Source organism: Tyto alba, unplaced genomic scaffold (genome assembly GCF_018691265.1).
Source record: "Tyto alba isolate M040663 unplaced genomic scaffold, T.alba_DEE_v4.0 Super-Scaffold_26, whole genome shotgun sequence".
Lineage (NCBI taxonomy): Eukaryota > Metazoa > Chordata > Aves > Strigiformes > Tytonidae > Tyto > Tyto alba.
The window spans coordinates 13,583,288-13,603,094 of NW_024881300.1; the positions used below are offsets into that span (position 1 = coordinate 13,583,288).

The following is a 19,807-nucleotide window of genomic DNA, read 5'->3' on the forward strand; positions in this document are numbered from 1 at the left end:
TGCAGTACGTTTCCCAAATGGCTACTGTATTCCTGGTAGGCATCTCAGACAATATTGGGGTAAATTAGTGTAGAATTCCCAGCAACTAAAGCTGTGGGGATTACTGTCTGGGTTTGTTTTGTTTTGTTTTGATTTGTTTTGTTTTTTTAGAGTTAAAATATTACAGAAGAAGCAGCTAAGCAAAAATTACTGTTTGGTACCAAATGTAGTCACTGTGTAAATGGGAACACCTTTTGTTAACTTTAGGCTGGTTACACAGTCATTGCAAATATCAAAAAGGAATTCACCTACAGGAAAATGATGCAAAAGGAAAAAAAATAAAAAAAGACCAAATTGGTCCTGATATACATCTCACATATTTATATCTTCCATAAAGTTTAGTTCATAATCTACTCTGAAGTTGCCCTAATTACTTTAAACTTCTTTGAACTTGCTCTAGTCTACACCCTTTTGTAGCTTTCTTGTTCACTGTTCTGGTTTTCACTACTTCAACACAATTCTCCTCTATCACTAGGTATGATTTCATCATTTTTGGGGATGTAAGAAAGTTTTTTACAGTTCCTGCAACATAAAATTCCTGTTTTACTTTTCACCACTTTACTGGCTCTACCCTGAAGGTCACTTAAAGATAAACACCTTTTCTCTCTCATCCAGAAAGTAATACTATGCTTTCTGTTTCTGGTAGTTGTTGAACTGTGTAAGTCACTTTGGGATATGGTCTTGATGAAAATGCTAGAAAACCACTGTGATGTTTTACTATCTTCAGGAAGAACCATTAAGATTGTAAGCTATAAGAAATTATATGGGTAGGTCCAATTTTTTTGGACTGATCAGCAGTGAAGGACAATGATGGTTGGAAAAAAAAAAAAAAGGGGGTGTGCAAACCTATCCTATAAAGCTGTATTTCCCAGATATAGCAAGAGCAAATTATGTCTTTTGTTAATTGAGATGATACAAATCTTTCATCTGTTCTCAAGGGGAGCCACAAAATAACTGAAAAAAACCATGAAGACTAAAAATATATAAATTTTTTTGAGGAAGAAACTGAGGCACAGGTCCATAGTTGTGCAGCAGGCAGGGACAGAGGTAGGCATTGCATTCAGTGCGATACTGAGGGAACAAATAACAATGTTTAAGTTCTATGCAATGAAAATTCTCTTGAAACTGATAGTTTCATTTGTGAGAAAATCCATTATTTCCAATATGATGCTTCTATCTTAGTAGAGGCTACACAAAGTATTTTGTCTTTAAAGTATGTATTACCCTGAGGTAAAATTCATTTGAAAACAATTTTTACTACAGATGACAGGGACCTAACAAAGTCTCTTTCAGAGAAGCACTTCCCAGTTCTAAATTCACCTGTTCCCAAATGGAGTGTGCCACGCAGTGGCGTGCTGATGGTTTTCAAGGTTTGTATTATAAATCAGCACACATTGGAATGAATTTATGAAGTGAAAATTACTCATTTAAGAACATAAAAATTATCACATAAAATTTCAGTTATATAATATGATGCATAAAACTAATCCACAAGTTGAAAATTAACCTGCACCACTGAAATACACATAATAATTTACCGTTATTGTACATTATACAAATCTGTATTTTCCTATGTTAGTAATACCATGGGTTTTTTATTATTCAAATAACCACTAAATTGTATATCTGATAAAGTGGGTATGCACTTCTTGCATCAACTACTGAGTCTGATAATGCCCTGATCATCCACCAGCAGGAACTGTTCTCTGCAATGTAACCCTTTGCACTCTGTAAAAATCACAGTCCTCATTCTTGCCTGCAGCCTGGCTTTGAAACCTTTGTAGCCAGCTGCGGAAAGACAGTTGTGGTGAAGAAGGATCCTCAGTGACACAGAGATGATTTAACAACTCCTGAACTTGGCGAGAGGATGATAGAATAAATAACACATGGCCCATGTTAGTTTGATGCTTAATGCTCTACTGTGCTTATATGATTTAGATGAGCATGACACAGAAACCTATCCAAAACACAATGTAAGGAATAGATTCTTATCTCTCTGGTGACTTCTTCTGCCCCTCAATTCCTTACTATTTTTGCATTGATGGCAAGTAAAGAAATTTACAATAACCTAAATCAGAGGACAGACACAAGATGTCATTACAATACTATTAAGGTACCTGAATACTATCTTCAGCCCTGCATTTTACCACGCTGTCCTTGGGTGTATTTGTTTTACGTGTTTGAAAACATGGGGATAAGTTCTTATTTCTACCTCTATAGATGCACTCCTGAAGCATGATCTTATGTCTCCAACTTTGGAGCAAATTCCAGTTTATGGCTTGCTTCATTCCATAGAAATATATTTTTTTTTTTTTTTTTAATCAGAAGCACAGAAATGTGGCTCTGAACATAGTGTTTTGTTTTTTTTTTTTTTTCTTTTAGACTTTTGTCAGGTTTTTAGACTTCTTTCAGGTTGGCTAATAGGATCAAGTTGCAAAAGCACAGTTTCCACTCACGTTTCCATTTAGGATTCTGCTGTTCTAAAAGCAAAGCCTTTTCTAAAAGTGTCTATGTATATAGAAAATCTTTGTTGGTATTTTGATTCTGTGCTCTCTATATACATTGGGACACTTCTCAATTGGGCCTGATGCTAAGAAATGTACTATACAGCATGTACCCCAACACACAATAGCATGAATACATTGTAACTGCTTTTTCAGTCTATTATTGAACGTCTCATATTCTTTCTAAAGGAACATCTGATTTCACAAACATGGTTAGTGTGAGACGTGTGATTATTAGCGTAGTTTAACATATGCTTCAAATGATGCATAAAAGTAATCAGAAATAGCTACTCTTTGTTGCTCCTCTTTGTAGTGTATGTGTTCTTTCTCTAGCATGAAGTTCCAGGCCAAAACAGAAATCACTCAGGATTCATCTTCTTCTCATGGTGTGTCTCTGAGGCAGAGTTATAATTACAGTACCAAATTACTAGATATTGTTGGGCTACTTGTCAACATGGCACATGCAAAAAACCAGGAGTGTTAATTTGTCATTCAGAGCTTTTATTGTCTGTTCAGGTCTGCAGGGTTTTTACATTTGTTTGCTGAACAGGGAATGAGGATCACATAGTAGGCTGCCTAATCACTGCACCTTTAGAGGGAAGTTTCAGGGCAGTACATTAAGATGACAACAAGGAAACATGGTTTACAAATTTCTGAAAATTCTAGTCTCATCTGTTCTGAGTTGGGACTTCTGTGACCTGCTTTTTAAATAAAGTCTTGTACTTCTTGCCAGTTGTTTGGGCCAATGACTTACTTGCATACTGTGTGTGTTTGGAGAGTGAAAATGGCCATTGTGTACCTCAGTAGTCTAACTTGTAAATAACCATAAATGGGGATCCTTTAGCCCAAAATATTGAACTCTTCTAATAAGAGATGGTTAAGCGTGGATTAGAAGCAGAGTTCAATATGAGGTTGTCCTAGTAAGAGCTAGTCTTCCAACTGGGACTAAATAACTCACCATCTGCTGGGTGCTCTGCCATGTACTGTATTGGTCTCTCCCTGAAAGGATCTGGGATCTCTTTTGTAAAGCTCATCTCTTTAATATCCTGAGTCCTTGCTGTAGAAATTCCTGATTTAACCCATTCTGTAAATTGGGGCCTGTTTTCAGTGTTTAAAAATTGGAAGAAGCCCATTAAATTAATTAGAGTGACTCAGAAAGCAGTTGTACTGACTGAAGTGTTTAACTTTCTGATGCAAAATAGTTATTTCTGTATATCTCTTGGGTTCCCCAGTGGAAGGGAGTTTGGGTTTTCCCAGTGGAAGGAACTGAAAGTTGAGGTTAAGTGTAACTTTGGACTGTTTCTCTCTAACATGTCTGAGCCTGATGGATGACGGGTTGTCTGTGGACAATTAATTCAGCTACATAAAATAGTCATACAAAAAAGTAAAAGCAGAATAAATGTTCTGCAAATTGTCTTGCAGCAAATCTGTTCCTTTAACTCCAAGAACAAAGAGCTCTGGGATTGGACAAAGATGGAAAAAGATGCTACAAGGCAAAATAGCTAGTGCAGTATCTTGCTAGCAACAGTCAGTGCCAAGTAATGGACAGATACTGATCCAGGAGCCAGGAGAGCCTTGTTTCTCCTTAAATTGCTATGTAAACTAAAGCAATTAATTTTTCTGCCAACCTTTTTTTTTATTTTCCCACCTTTTTTATTATCTAGACACCTGCAATCTGAATGAACAAGGCCAGTCATTTTGTGCAGGACCTAGCATAATAAAGCTTCAGTCGTAGGTAGGTCTTTTCAGAAGTAATCCTGTAATAATTTTGCAGCTAAATCAAAATAAAGCTAGGATGCTGAAAACCTGTAAAGATCATATGCATACATAGCTGCTCTTAAACCATGAAACTAAAAAAGATTAATTGCCAATAAGAGAGATTCAAAAGTTAAAAAAAAAAAAAAACTGCACATATTTCACTATTTTTGTAATGCTTCTAATGAAAAAAAAAAATGCTGATAGAAGGGATTAACGTGTTTGCGACTGAAAATAGCAATTAAAAGACAAGAAATTTAGAATTAAAGAGGCCAAAGTAACAAAATGTCATAGAAGCACTACTTGCATTAAGAATACAGACAGTGATCAAGTGGCTTTGGCTGAAATGCCCTCCAGTGAATTACCTTCACACAGGTCCTTGAAGACTGTAGGTATCTCAATGTCATATATTTACATTATTTTTAAAAACAGTCTAAGGGATTTCAGGAAGTTCTAGCAAGATATGTATTAAGTCTTGGAGCTAAAATCTCTGCATAAATGCAGTCAAAGCCAACTGAATAGTTTGGTTCTGCCAGCTCTGAATTTGAGGCCAAATTTTCAAAGCATCTGAGTATAGAAGGTCTAAGTAGACTTTACAAAAGCTCATAATCAATTAGATGTCCACCTCTCCTTGAAAGATGCTTTGCATAAAAGCATCTGGGCATCTACTGCATTTTTAGGTGCTTGAAAATCTAGCTCAAGTACAATCATTATGTAATAATGAAAGGTCAGTCTGCAAGAGTTAATAGCACTCAGCACTTCTAAAATGTGTCTTCCCCCGTACTCATTTCTTGAGAGGTTTCTCAATATGGCTGCTTCTACCAGTTTGATCAGATCCCCTTCAAAAACTAAAGCATTATTTCTATTTATTTGAAGGGAGCAGCGTTTGACTATAATCTGTATTTTTGCATAGTAGCTGCATAGGAATGAATTCTAATCTGTTATTTTTTTTTTTAGTGGAGAGAACAATAATCAGGAATGTGAGGTAGGAGTTGAGAGAAGCTGCTGAAACCAAGGCACTAAGTAGTTACAGTGGAAATGAACAATTTGGAGTTGCCAGCCCACATCCTCATAAACCAGGATGAGAAAGTGTCAGGCTTGAAGAGAAATTGATACCTCCCTACTGCAGATTCCAATCCAATAAATGAAAAGGTGAAAAAATCATTCTTGATGTGACAGATGATTTCAAGCCATCATAAAATAAATTGATGGCAGAAAGTTACTCAGCAGGATATGACTTAATAGGGGGAGAAGAACAAAGAATTCTGAGGTGTGGTTCTGGAGGCATTTGAACATCCCTTCTGCACAGTTGGAGCCATTAAAGCCTGAAGTGCCATGTGGAAAACTGTAGGGAGATATGGGGTGTGCCCTGAAGGGAAGGGAGATGGAAGCCTCTTTGGTGCCTTCAGAAAACATCCACACTTTGAGAAAAGAATCAATGAAGGAAAATAAAGGGCAGATTATTCTAGAGATTAAATTTTGCTGTGCACTTAGAAAAGAGGGGGCAATTACAGCATATGCTTCCCTCATTGCCTGGTATCACAGACCTACTTGGTTTCTGGCATTCTCTGTTAGAGAAGAGGGAGACTGGTAATGGGTGGTAGATGTTGGTGCTTTGATCACTGACACTGCTCAAGGCATCCCACAAGTGCAAGTACTGCTGTGAGGTGCAGAAGTCTTTGTGCAGATCTACCAGTCTGTCTCAAACTTCCTGGTATCATGTACTCTCTCCTGGACACCAGCTCACAGCAAAGCTGTCAAGCACAGGCTTGAAGCAATCTCTTGTCTTTCTCTATGTCTCAAGTCTGGTGCAGCCAGTAGAACCACTTTAAGGTACTTGCACAGACCCAAAACCACCCAGTCTTTTCACCTGTTCTAACTGAGGCACTGGGCTCCACCTGTGCATATGAATGTGAAGTTCTGTTCATTGAGTACTGGCCTTTAGACAATTGTGTTAAACTGGCTGAGTTTGGGAGACCATTTTGGGAAAAATACAGGATTTGGCAACAAGAACAAGACTGGGGAGTCTGTAGAGTGGAAGGAGTGTTTTATTCTTGCTGTGTACAGAAAGATTTCCTTGTTTAGGAGTAGAAGTTTATTCAACCTACCACCATTGTCCTGGGGTCTCAGAGCACAGCTAGCAGTGCTGTAGTCAATGACAACACAGCTGGCAGCCAGCTGTGCTGTTATTGCCTGTGAGCTGAATGCTGAGGGACAGCATCCAAAGTGTCTACTCAAGGGCCTACTGGGTTTCCAATCATGATTTTCTGCACTTTTCCTTTGTAGAAATGATGTCCTTGTGCCTGGCTTAGGTGGGTTTTCATGCAGAAAGAGGAGAGCCACAGTATGAACGCTTTTGTTCCTTCTTAGTTTTGTGAGATAATTCTGTTTAGTAGGAATAAGTTTGTAAGATCTTGTCCTGGGTTTGAGTGAGTCGTAGGGTTTTGGGTAGCAGGGGAGGCAGCTACAGCAGTAGCCCCCTGTAAGAAGCTTCTTGAATCTCCCCTGGCTCCAAGCTGGACCCACCTCTGCACCAATGCTGAGCCAATCAGCTGCATCTCTGTGATAACATATTTAAGAAGGGACCTGGGAGGAGCAGTTGGAGTTGTGACATATATGTGAACACCAAGGTCAGTGGAAGAACAAATGAGGAAAGAGATGGGAGGTGTGCCAGAGCAGAGACCCCACCCTGTATCCTGTGGTGAGATGGCAGGGTGGCCCCCTCTTGCCACCCATGGAGGCCTATGGTGGAGCAGATGCCGACACACGATCTGCGGTGGGCCCCATTCTATTTAAGGTGATTGTACTTGAAGGAGGCTGGGAGCTTGTGGGAGAAATCAGCCCCCCCACTGTTGTAGTTTGGCATTGGGAGGATTGCAACATGCGGGGGTGTCCCACGCCAGAGCAGTTTAGGAAGGGCTGCATCCCGTGGGAGGGACTCAATTTGGAGAAAAGTTATGGGGGACTCTCCTGTGAGAGGGGGAATCATGCTGCAGCAGGGGGAAGAAGTTCCAGAAGTTTCCGCCTCCAAGATGGAAGAGGCAGCAGCACTGACTGCACCCCCTATCCCCTGCCCCCTGCACCACTGTGGGGAAGAGGTAGAGATATCAGGAGCAAAGCTTAACCTGGGAAGAAGGGAGGGGTGGGGGAAGGTGTTTTCAAGATGTGGTAATGCTTCTCACTGTCTTACTTTGTCTGTTGAGTGTTGTTGTTGTTAGTGTCCGTATTAAATTTATGTTCTTTTTTTCCTTCCCCTAATGAGTCTGCCTTTTGCCCATGACCATAATGGGTGATTCATCCCTCCCTGTCTTCATCTTGAATCCTCAGCCTTTGCTTATTTTCTCCTCAGTGCTGGGGGGGCGGGAAGAGAGGAGTGAGCAGCTGTGTGGTGCTCAGTTGCCCTCTGAGCTCAAACTATGACAGATCTATAAAGCTCATAATGTAGGAATCTTAATGCTGGATTTTAAAATGCTGTCTGCATATTTTATAGTAGTGTTTTTCCCGATTCATGCATCCAAATGAATGTTTTGCATATCTCTGGACATTCCTTGTGTTCTTAGATGTAACAGCAGAGACATAGTTCAATATGATTATTGTAAAGATTTACTAATATTTAAATACCTAACTATGTAGTTGCTTAATAATTGTAAAATATCTTTTTATGATAGCTGATATGTATTGGCAATCTGGATAATTGAAAAATCAGTTGACTTATTTTTTAGCCGTGCTTACAATCAATTTCTTCGTACATGAATCTCAGACCTGATGGGGAAGAGGTAGAAGAGGCAGTGGCATGCAGGAAGGGAAAGCAGTTGGGGTAGAACCGTTGGTCTGCCTTTTCACTTCTGACAGTTTTGGGCCCTTTTCATTTAAGTATTAGAAACGGTGACTGAAGTTTATGCTTGCTGATTAATAATGATTTATACTCATTGCTATCAGTATTTTCTAGAGATAATTTTGACTTTTTACTTTAAAAAACGTACATACCTGACCAAAAGCTAAAAACACTTTGCAAAGAAAATCCAGTGTTTCTCTCAGAAAGGAAAATCTACACCAACAAAGCTAATAGCAAATTTTATTTCTGATCAGAAAGTTACATTAAATGCTGAAATTGTCAACCCGCCTTGGTACTGTGTGGTTGAAGTCACATAGCTCCGTTCCTGTGTATCAGCTTGCCTGGACTTTGCTTGTGTGACTGTACTGCTTTGTTGTGTACAAGAGCAGCATTCCTGAGGCACAGCTGCCTCTGTGTAAGAGCTGCAGTCCTGCTCCTGGGCCTTTGCACTTGCTTAGGAAATTCAGAGTTGTGAGGTCTAGTAACTGGCATATGTGAATTCGGTATAGCTGAAGAACATCCTATGAACTACAGGAAGGAGACTCATAGCTATGTAGTACATAGTAATGGCCTGGGGTAACACCAGACTCTTTCCATGTTCACTATAAAAGTGTAATACAAGCCACAGTTTGGTTTGGGTTGTTTTTTTGTGTGTTTTTTTTTTTTTTGTTTGTTTTGTTTTGTTTTGTTTGTTTGTTTATTTATTTTTTTTTTTTATTGCTAATGCCTACCCGGTATTATGTTAGTATTATCTGTTATTGCCAGTAGAACATTTCACAGTTTAGGCATTACAGTAATTAAACATGACAGCCCTTGTGTAGAGGCTGAACTGTTGTCAGTTAAGGCTGAAGTAAAACAAAAATATTGTCTTAAGAACACTTAATTTTGATGTAGACGTAGGCACCCATTTGGAAATTAGGGCAATACTCAGACTACTCTGACCTGTTTGCTGCAACAGGTCTATTACAAAACTCTACTAATCTAAAGTAATGCAATACAAAGTTGTCTTGCCATGAAGAAGTGGTCTCTCTGGGACAGGCAACAGCAGGGAAAAATCTGAGCTTAAGGGTCAAAGAACATGGAAGTGAAGAATGGATAAGAAATTATATTATTCTGATATGAATCCCCAAACTATACATATATGTATATAATGAAGTGCTATGAAATGTCATTTCATGCATAATGTAAAACCAACAGTTCTATGAAAAAATAATCTAACCAGTATTTTTGCAATATTAACTTGTAAGAACATAAGCACATTATGACTATTTTTTTACCAAGCCTATGGGTAATTCATTAATAAATGAGTTGACTGCCTACTAATGTAAGCATTTACAATTTCCCATCATTTTTGTATTATTATTATTATGTCTCTTCTATGACTTGGGTGATGTCAATTGGTCATCTGTTAGGTAGCCAGAGGGTGAACAACTTTCAGCTGCAGCTACTAAGTTTTCACATGCTCTTGAGGCCAATTTTAACAGTTTTCTGAGGAGTTGAAGGGATTACCAGGCACTCTGAAAGGCACCACTTTGCATTTACTTGGTTTTGCACTGTCTTCAGCTTTACCAACCAAACTCTGCTCCTAGTTATCAAAGTTATCTTAGGGTTAGATCCTATAAAATACCTGGTGTTGACAGAAGCTGGTCTTGACACTGTGAATAATTTCTCCAAGTTGGTAGGTTGTGGCAGCAAACATTAAGCTTAGTGATATTTCTAGTCTGTGAATGATAGTAGCTGCCTGACTTTGTTGTTTCTTTATGTATGTTCCAAAGTAAGTAAGATAACTTTTTGGTTGTTTTTTCTTTGAACTTCAGGTTTAATCATATGACTTCTCACCCATGATGGGCATCTTAGCTTGAAAGTTGTTACCAAAGCCATAATCTAGTTATACATTTCACCATGGCTTCTCTTGAGCTGCAGCACTTGCTGTGAGAGATATCTTGGTGGTTTGAATTGTTGTGCATATAGTTTTATCATTATGTATTTTCTCATCTAAGAGACTGGATATGCTACTCTGCTTCCCTGCATACATGCGGTTTTCTGCCAAAATAGAACCAGGGACATGGGCAGAATTGTCTCCTGTAATGTTATATTTCCTTTTAAAAAAAACCTTTCATGTTATAACTACCAAAGTTAGTCATAAAATAGAGAGTAGAAGGAAGTCAAATGTCAGGCATTGTTTTATTTCAATGACTGGAAGTAATTTTTAACAACATCTGTTTTACTAGTGAGTGCCAAAATTATATAAATCAGTTTTAGCAGCTATGTGCTAATTTGTTGTTGTGGGAGAAAATGCTGAAAATTAGGATTTTTTTTTTTTTTTAAAAAAAAGGAAATATTGCAATAATTGTACCTGACACTAAATTTTATGGTCCTGTATGTCAGACAATTCCCTCACTCAGTTCTGTGAGTTTTGTCTGTATAAAGATCATAAAGTTAAGTCCATTTCTGTTAACTCAGTTGTTTTCTTAGTCAGGAAGCTATTTGCTTTTTAATGGATTGATGTTTATCTGTTAGAGGACTTTAAATATAATATTCCTACAGCTGTATATGACTGCAAGGCATGCCATTAATGCAGTTAAAAAAAAAAAGACTACTTACAGAGATTGGAATAATTGCTGCCTATTCCAATACGGATGGAGCTTCCAGAGATGAGAAGAAGATGGAAGAAAAGAACTAAGGAGGGAAAAATGGGGGGAAAAAAAAGGTCCTTAATAGCAGTTTGTTTTTGTTTTGCAACCAGATGTCAGTTGAAGACACATTGTGTTGTTAACATGCACCCACTCTCTCCGAGACAGGATTACATGTTTCAGACTCTGAATACACGCACAGATGTAGCTTGAATGGGAGTGAAAAAAACAAACAAGTCATTGCTTCGTACTTCCAGGAATCACTCCAGTTCAGGAAATGATATTATATATGACTTTAATGCCTCTTCAATTCAAAAACTCATATATAAACAGCAACGTGTTATATAAATATGCTAATTATTGTTGTTAAGTCAGTCACCAGTCCCTGAAACAGGCACCTACCATTGTAAAATGAAATAACTGTTTCCTAATTTGTTTAAGTGCATCTTGAATACATTAGGCGTCTGTGTGTGTCAAACTGGGTTGGAATAAATTTATTCTAAAATCTGATCCACACACTCCCCCTATGCATTTAAGCTTTAATATTTATAACTTGCACTTCAAAGATTTATACTTTCAGGCAACAAAATTCACGCGAGTAAAACGTGTCCTAAATAACAAAATGTTTAAATTTCTTAAAAGACCGGCTTGTTTGCTCCTGCAGTGGCATATAAAACGTGAGCCCCCGACAGTCGGTCGGATGTAGTATAGCACCGGTACAGCGTTGTGCCCGGGTTGTATTTACAGCCCGAGGCAGCGCCCGGGGCTGCTCCCGGCTCCCGCCCCCCCGGCACTGACCTTCCCCAGCGCCTCTTTCCCTCCGACCCCGGCGCTCGGGGCCGCGGCCCCAGCCCCGCTCCGCACCGCGGGGCACAGCCCGGGATGGCGGGGGGTGGTGCTGTTATTTTTCTTTTATGCGGGGGGGAGCGCCTGAGTAACACAAAGTTTCCGCGGAGCCCCGCGGCGCCCCCCGGGGCAGAGTCCCGCCCGGCTGCGGCCGCCCCCCGCCCCGCCGGGGCCCCCCCGCTGCCGCCCGCCGCCCCTTACCCCAGCACGCAGCGGCGGCCGTTGTCTCCATGCGCCTCCGCCGCGGCTCCCCGGCGGCTGGCGGGCGGCGGCGGGCGGCGAGGCGGGCGCAGCCGCCGCCGGGAGACGCGCCCCGCCGCCTCCCCCTGCGTGCGGGGCCGGAGCGGCGGCGGCTGGACGGAGCCGGCGCCCATGGGCGGAGGGCGGGGGAAGGCGGCGGGTGACCTCCGCCCCGCGGGGGCCGGCCGGAGCTCCCCCTCCGCTGCCCTGCCTCCCGGCGCGGCGCGGCTCGGCGGGGGGCGGGCGGGCGGCGGCCCGGCAGAAGGGGAGCGGGGCCCGGAGGCGGCGGGGCCGGCGCAGGCCGCACGGCGGGCTGGGCCGCCCGCGGGGTGCTCGGGGCTGCACATGTGCGGGGGCTTGACTCGGCCTGGGGGGGACTCCGGAGCGGCCCCGGCTCCGCTCCCTCCCCTCTCTCTGCAGTCCCCGGGGAAAGGGAAGGGACGCGCCAGGGACGCCGCGGGGATTTGCTGCTTGGAGTAGGAGCTGTAGGCGGATAACGGCTCTGGAAAACCCAGTCCAGCCCAACACTTTGGCTAGAAGGGAGGGGACTGACTGGGAATAAACCCGCGGGGATGGACGGGATTATCTGAGCAGTGCAGAGGAAGTAATTCGCTGTGGCTGGGAGGGGGCCAGGAGAAGAGTGTAGTCCAAGGAAGAGCTAAAACCACTTCACAATAGTAAGATCTACTTGTTACCAGGGATCTTGGAAGCGTCTCTCATTGTGAAAGATAAATGCCTTGGTGCTAGAGGCAGAGAAAATAGGGTTGCAGCCGGTACTAAAGCATGTGAGCTTTCATAATTGGTTGTTTACCTCGAAGAAAGGTATGTCTAGCTGTTAAGGTAGAGAATGCAAGAAATAAGGCCTTTTTTGGCATGTCCTGTCAGCAGATTGGATTTTTTTAGGAGCCAAGTTATATTGGTACTTTCTCCCTGATTGCATTACCCTTGCAGGCAATTGGAGAGTGGTCGCGCTGATACTGTGTGTGAGGGAGATGGAATGGATGCTCCATGGGTGTGCAGGCAGCCACCTTTACTTCCCTCATCCCAGGTGGCTTTGTAGTTGGAGAGCAAGTTCTCTCACCTTGGAACAGCTTTACCATCAGTATCTAAGCTATTTAGTTTCTCTTTGATTCAGTAGTGATGGATTCAGAGTTGTAATGAAGTTTGGGGTGGATGTAAAGCTTGTGAACTCTGGTCTTTCTGTAAAAAGTTTCCTACTGTCATTGATCACCTATTTTTTTCCCCTCTTTTTGAATTCAGGCGAGCATTAAGCAAGTCTATGGCAGTTGAAATAAAGGTTTACTGAAAATTTACGAATATGTTTCATTATGGCTTAGGGATACCTGTACTTTTTGCCAAAACTATAGTACTTTCGTTATTAATTAACACATCTCTACCCTGAAATCCCTCAAAATGTTGCTGCAGAAGTTATCTTGTTTTTAATTTCTTCAATCCCTCAAGATATTTGCCTCCTTGAAAGATTCCTTATCTATCATTTCAGTAAATGGAAACTGTATGGCTTCATTTTAGGGCTCTCTTGTTTAACTATGGCATGAAGGTGTGAGTCTATATACACATCAGAAAAGCTGATTTTCCGTGTTTCATTTTGTGGTTTTTTTGTTGTTGTTGTTGTTTGTTTTTTGTTGTTTTTTTTTTTTTTTTTTTTTTTATGTGTACCCCCTTGGCTTCATTCTGTATATAAAAAGACATGTACACATGTAATGCTGTAATTAACGATATTAAATATTTTCTCCGTTTCTCCGCTTCAGATTTCGGTAATTCCTAACATTTAGTGATTCAAATGTTATGTGATGATATCTTTCCCAAATGGTGCCTTACATTTAGCAGTAGTATCAGTATTAACTTTAATCCTGACAGACTCGGAGGCTTATATTTGACTGAAAAATCTACTCTTAGGCAATTATATAAGCTGACAAACTGGAAACTATAGAGGCCTTAGTAACTGACTTCGCATGCAGGAGAATTGGTTAGTGTTTGTCAGTTCTGAGAAAAATCCCTATCTCAGCCTGGCTTTAGACCTCTTTCTGTGTCAGTTTTGTCCTTTATCTCCAGTGGGAGTTGCAGCTGCTTCTGAGACAGAGAACTTTTGTTTCTGGGTCAGACAACAGAATGTACAACATATGATCCTTTAGAGTCTTCAGAAACATCATCACAGTTAACAGTAACTTTCTTGGTCCTTATTGGTACTCAGCACGCTCATCTTCAATCTACTTAGATGTTATGTTGTAAGTTTTGCTCACGCCACTAATTTCTAAATCTCCATCACATACATGTGGAAGATAGGGCAGTTTTTTACCCTTTTATCCCGTATGTTTTTCAGCTTTTAGGGATTTCTGTTTTTCTAATTCAGTTGTGTACCTGAATGAAACCTGGATGTTATAGGTAGATTAAGGCAAATCACATCTAAATATGGATTAATGAATCTTTATTAAGGTAAGAGAGCAAATGCAGCGCTGGGGTGGCCGAGGAGTCGCAGCTCCATCAAGGCTCACCAAATTGTTTAAGTTTCAAACCCCCTTTTATCCACAGAGCTGCCGGTTTCAACATCTTCATCACGCCTCCTGGCTGCTTCTACAAACTTATCTTCTTTCTTCTCCTCGCTCCAGCCTCCCGTTGCGCTTGCGCAGTGCTCCCTGGTGGTTGTGGGCAGGGGTCTTCAGATGAAGGTTCGTAGTCTTCTTCACTGTGTTAGCTAGCTGACCCTTACTTCTGTGCCAGCTCAGTCCTGTGGTCACATACACCTTGTCCTTCAAGTCTGGGCCAATTTGCAGCTCCATGGTCTTTATGGCTCAGTGGTTTCAGTTCCTCTCTTATCTCAAGGACAAGAGATACCAGAGATGGCCCATTCTGTTCTTTCTCATTCCATTGCAAAGGAGTTACCACCCTTTGATATGGACCATCTGGTGAGCATCCCAAGAAGGGGGGGCTCTTGGGTTGGTGTTTCCTCAGATCAATTCCCCCCTTTTCTTTTCCCAGTAGTAAGTTCTTTTACTTTTTCTTAAAATTTGGATCGCTGTACTAATAATAGCCTTAGCCTAAAAAGTAATTGTTTAATTACTTTTAGCGAAAGTAAAATTCTTCTTTTATTTATCACATGGACGTATTGCAGAATTCAGGCCAGACTCTCATTTGCACACTTAGTGCAGTACCTTAGCAGTGATGTGTTGTGTCAGGATAATATTATGGGTAGTTTTTATTGTTATTTATTTCTTTTTGCTGCATCTGCTTTTCTGTTTTGGTAAAACAGTTTCGTATTAATGAAAATTTTCAATAATAAATAAATAAATCAATAACAAATAAAAGATTTATCACATACAAATTTGCTTATGAACTGTATTTGGGAGAGCTGGAACAAAGATAAAAAATATTGAGAATTTCAGCTTCTTGTATCTATATACATTGGGTTAGCTTGTCTTTCTCATAGCATCACAAAACAAGGAGGACCAAAGCGTCTGTCCCTGGTGGTTTATGGCCTGTGTGTCCAGACCGAATTCCGACACTTTCTCCAAGTTTTTTCCTAGTCATTAGAAATAGGGAGCTTGACTAATGAGGAACTCAAGTACATTTAGGTAAGGTTCTGAATGGCATTCCTTATGGATGGAACTGTGCAAAGTTGCTGTCCTCAGTGGGTGTTTCCCAATTTACTGATAAGGGAAAATCAGCGAGAAACCCTTACTGAAGACAGATAATTTTGTTCTTGGATGACTTTACATTTTTTTCAATCTAGGGACTTCATTATAAAACTGTACCGTTAGTGCAGTCTGCTGAAGTGACAGACCTCCTCAACTCATCTTACCATCTCTTGTGGTTTCATTTAAGATTCTTGGAGCTCAGTGCTGACCTGATGCTTAAGTGTGTTAGCTGCTATGCTACCCACGTGGTCTTTCTGTGACAGCCAATTGTTTAAGGCAAAATAAATTTTATGGCTATAATGATGTCTCTTTTTGACTGAGAATTTTTATGTATTAGTAACGAGACATTTGGGGGATACTCTTCATCACTTTTTTAATGGAAAAGTTGGTAATGAAATAAATGTCAGATTATACGATTAGTCTTCGATAAAATGCCTCAGGATGGGCAAAACTGATTAATCCTTGTTTATGGGAAGATGAAAGTCTTTTCTGTGTAGAAAATGTTGTGCCTTGGTGGTAATAGCATTGGTCTAGTAGCAGTGAGATTTCATAAATGCTAGCTGCTGTAGAAGTCTCATCACCAAATGTATGCACATATATATGCCTTCACATTACTTGGGCCAGTCTTATGCCAGCTCAGCTTCCCCACACCTCTGCTAGGCCAGCAGTGCCAGAAGTGCTGGGCATTCCCAGAACTCTGCCATTTCTGGGCAAGCTGATTACACCAGGCCCTGGGTGAAGGTAATACCTTGCTGGAAGTTTCCTCTCTGTGGTAGACCAGGCTGTGTTTGCTGCTGAAAACAAAAGAGGTCAGGAAAAGTGGGACTGGAAGTTGATAGGAAGCTGCTTTCAAAGCTCACTGTATTCTGAAATGTAATAAAAAGAATCTTTGATGGAAAAATTTTCAAATTATTCTCTTGTTTTAAAAAAATGCTCATTCTGATTTCTCAAAAATTCACTTAAAATATGAAAAAAGACAGTAATTTTTGCATGGAGAGTCTTAATGCCTTACTTTTATTTTCTGCTTAATTTTTGTGAAAAGTCTTCTGAGGTCACCTTGCTCATCCTCTGCCTAAAAGCAGATCCAGTTAGAGGAGGTTGTCTTGAGCCGTGTCCTGTCGAGTCATGGATATCTTCAAGGTGGGAGACTCAAACGCCTCTGGCCTCTATTCCCATGATAACTATCCTCATGGTGAAAATGTTTTGCTTGTATCTAACCCGCATTGTCTGTGTTGTAACATGTATCCATTGCCTCTTATCACTGTATCTCTAGAGAGTCTGCCTCCATCTTCTCTATATCCTGAACACGTAGCTGAAGGCAGCATTGAGATCCCCCCAAGCCTTCTCTAGGTTTGAAAAATCCAATATGCTCAGTCTCTCCTTGTACAGAGACACTCCAGGCCCCTGATGATCTTGGTTACCCTCTGCAGGGCTCACTCCAGTGTATCAATGTCTCTCTTGTATCAGAGAGCTGGAAGATGTAGTGCTGAACTGAGGGGAACGGTCACTTCAGTAAAAGGAAGGCAGGAGTCCAGATAGGTACTTTTTGCATATCACTTTTCTTAAGTGATTTTTTTTGATTCAGCTCCAGTTTCTTATTCTCACAGGAGAGATATGTTGTGTTTGTATTGGAACCTGCTTAGATGACCTGAGCCCCTTCTGAAGAGCGTTCTGGAAAGTCTTTTTTCTGTCATATAACCAGTTTCACACTGAGCTCATTTTCAGAAGTAAAGACCCTTTTAAATTTCAGTGTAATACCTATAAGCAATATCTATTTTTTGATGTTGTTGTTGCGGTATCTGTTGTTTGATGTTAGGTACTGTGCTTGTGATTGATGAGCTCACTTGCTTCTGAATTTGAATGGAAGAGGAGCAGTTCTTGGCTGATTTCAGGTTCAAGGCAACTTCTATTTGCCTTATGCAAGAAATCATTTCACTGCCAGTGGAGGTACTTACATGAGGATAAAGAGTAGGATTAGTGTCATGTGGGCAAGGATTTTACTTTATGTTAAATGGGAGAGTCTGAGATATTACGTGCATATTGTAGCTTGGATTTTAGCACAGCTGCTGTATAATTCCCTTTGTTTAGGCCAGTCTGCCTGTGACACTTCTAGATTTCTTGTGCCAGTGCCCACATTTTACTTCACTCATTTTTTTATTTTTTTTTTTTTTTTACGCTATCTTTCAAGCAGGGGTAATGGGAAGCAATGAAATCACTTATGGTTTTGAGATCTGTTGTGAATGGAATTCCCGAAGGATTAGGGTGAGTGTTTAGATTTTAAAATTAATTTGTTTATTTAATATTCACTAAATCACATTTCTGGGAAATCTTAGAGTGAAGATAGTTTCCAGGTTAGTAATTTTCAAGCAGTGGATTTGAATATGATCAAAGTAAAATGAATTCCCGGTAAGATCCTAAAGATTTTTTGAGTTTGAACATATTGTAGAATTACAGACAAAAGGAAATTCATCTGTGCTAAAAGCTATTTTAATGAAAAAGATGGAATTTTAAATATATAAAGTTACTGTATAACATTTTTCAGCTAGCATTTATAGGACAGGTAAATTTATTTTGAAAAATATTTTCTAGGTGTTTAAATCAAGGGATTTAGTTTTATAGGCATGACATCTGTCAAGAGGAAAAATAATTTAAAACTATTAGTACAGATGAAACATTAATAAAAAATATTTACTGCAGCACTGAGGCTGAGGCAGAAGTCATGTTCTTTTACATGCCATGTAAAGAGACGAGATCTAGAATGAAGAGGCTCTTCATTCTGTTTCTATATTTGCTATGTCAAGACAGTGTTCTATAGGAGTTTTATATCATGCTCAAATTCTCAGAGGCTATTTTTCTGATTTTTAAAGCTACCAACTGTCTTTTTCTATGGAAGAAAAGATGCTTGTAGGCTTTGGAATGGGACCAGATTTAGTTTCTTATTTACTCACCTGTTTGCAGACTTTTGAAGAAAGCGGTGCATTATGCTGTCATTGCCTTATGTACATATATATTTTTTTGAATATGTATGTACGTACTATGAAATAATTGGGTCCAAGATTGTTATTGGAAAGCCAATAATATTTCCCCTAACTATCTGTCTGTGATTTCAATCTTCCTGATGCCAGCTGAGTTAATGTTTAAGGATGTAGAATGTAAAATTTGATCTCTGTTCTTTTCCCTATCATTGTGTAACTCCTTAATTAAAGTTAGAGTTAAATATGCAATTTATTTTGTATTGATCTTTCAAGGACCTTAAAGCATTTGACAGTGAATGCAGAGTTTCAGTGTTTATTTTCATGAGTCCTTGTATGAATTTATCATAAATTCTAGTGGTACTTTTGGAATTAAAGATGGCCAATGGATTACTAACAAATAACAATATACATGTCCCTCGAAATAAGTCACTATAAATATATACAGGTATAGAAAGATAAGCAAAGACATAAATATACACAAATATATAAAAATAAATACTGAATTATGTCATACACAGCATTTAAAATTAAGTAGCACCACTACCACTGGTAGTAATAGTAATTCTGTGCACCAGAGAGGCTTTTGATAGAGAGCTCTCGGGGGAAGAAAGGCATACCCTATGTATTATTTGTGTAGGCAAGCATATGAATCTAGCAATGCATTTGCTAACCTAAAAAAAAAGTACAAATGAGAAAAAGCCAGTATGGCAGCAAAAGAATATATATCTGTGACCCAAAATTGATTTTATCTTTATGAAATTGTTGTATGCTAGCAGGAAATACTTAGTGTACCTTGGCAAAGTACAAACCCTGTAATTCATTGTCATCTGTGTTTTATCAATTAATGCACAGAGCAGTATCTCTCCATTTATTTGTGAATCTGTAGGACTTCTGGAAGATGGTAAAAAATTTATAAATACACAAAGGCACCAAGTTTCTCACTAGAACTGTGAACATTTTTCATAATAGTAAGGAAGAGGTGCAGACTGGAGATAGAAATGCATGGAGACATACCCTCAGGCTCAGGAAACCTTTGTGCAACTCAAACCTGGTTTCACTGCCATTGTGCATGCAAAAGTGAGGGTAAAATAAGGCCCTGGAAGTAATGCTTGGTTTTATGTAATGATGAGGCTCCTGCCTGAGGAATTCCTGTGAGAAACAGAAACCAGTGACAGAAAAGAACTTGCGTAGAGGATGATTCAAATGCAGTCAGATTTTGTATGAAATGGATTAAAAAAATATATCATCAACCTCCAGGTTGTGCTTCTCCCTGTATCCTGACAGACTTATGAAGTGAGACATATTTTTTTATAAACTATTAATTGTT

General features: G+C 39.9%; 1 protein-coding gene across 2 annotated transcripts in view; it reads right to left on the reverse strand.

The window, feature by feature from the left end:
• LOC104356344 (protein BEAN1) overlaps positions 1–12,069 on the reverse strand; it is a 63,508-nt gene extending 51,439 nt beyond the window's left edge. Inside the window, exons 1-2 of one of the 2 annotated variants that reach the window (XM_042797783.1) lie at positions 11,814–12,068; positions 10,738–10,812 (exon numbers count right to left, since the gene is read on the reverse strand). In XM_042797783.1, coding sequence (XP_042653717.1) covers positions 10,738–10,812; positions 11,814–11,844 — 106 coding nt within the window. In that variant the 5' untranslated portion in view covers positions 11,845–12,068. Of the gene's footprint in view, positions 1–10,737; positions 10,813–11,813 lie in introns of both variants that reach the window. The other variant, XM_042797784.1, reaches the window with a different exon arrangement.
• Between the last annotated feature and the right edge of the window lie 7,738 nt (positions 12,070–19,807).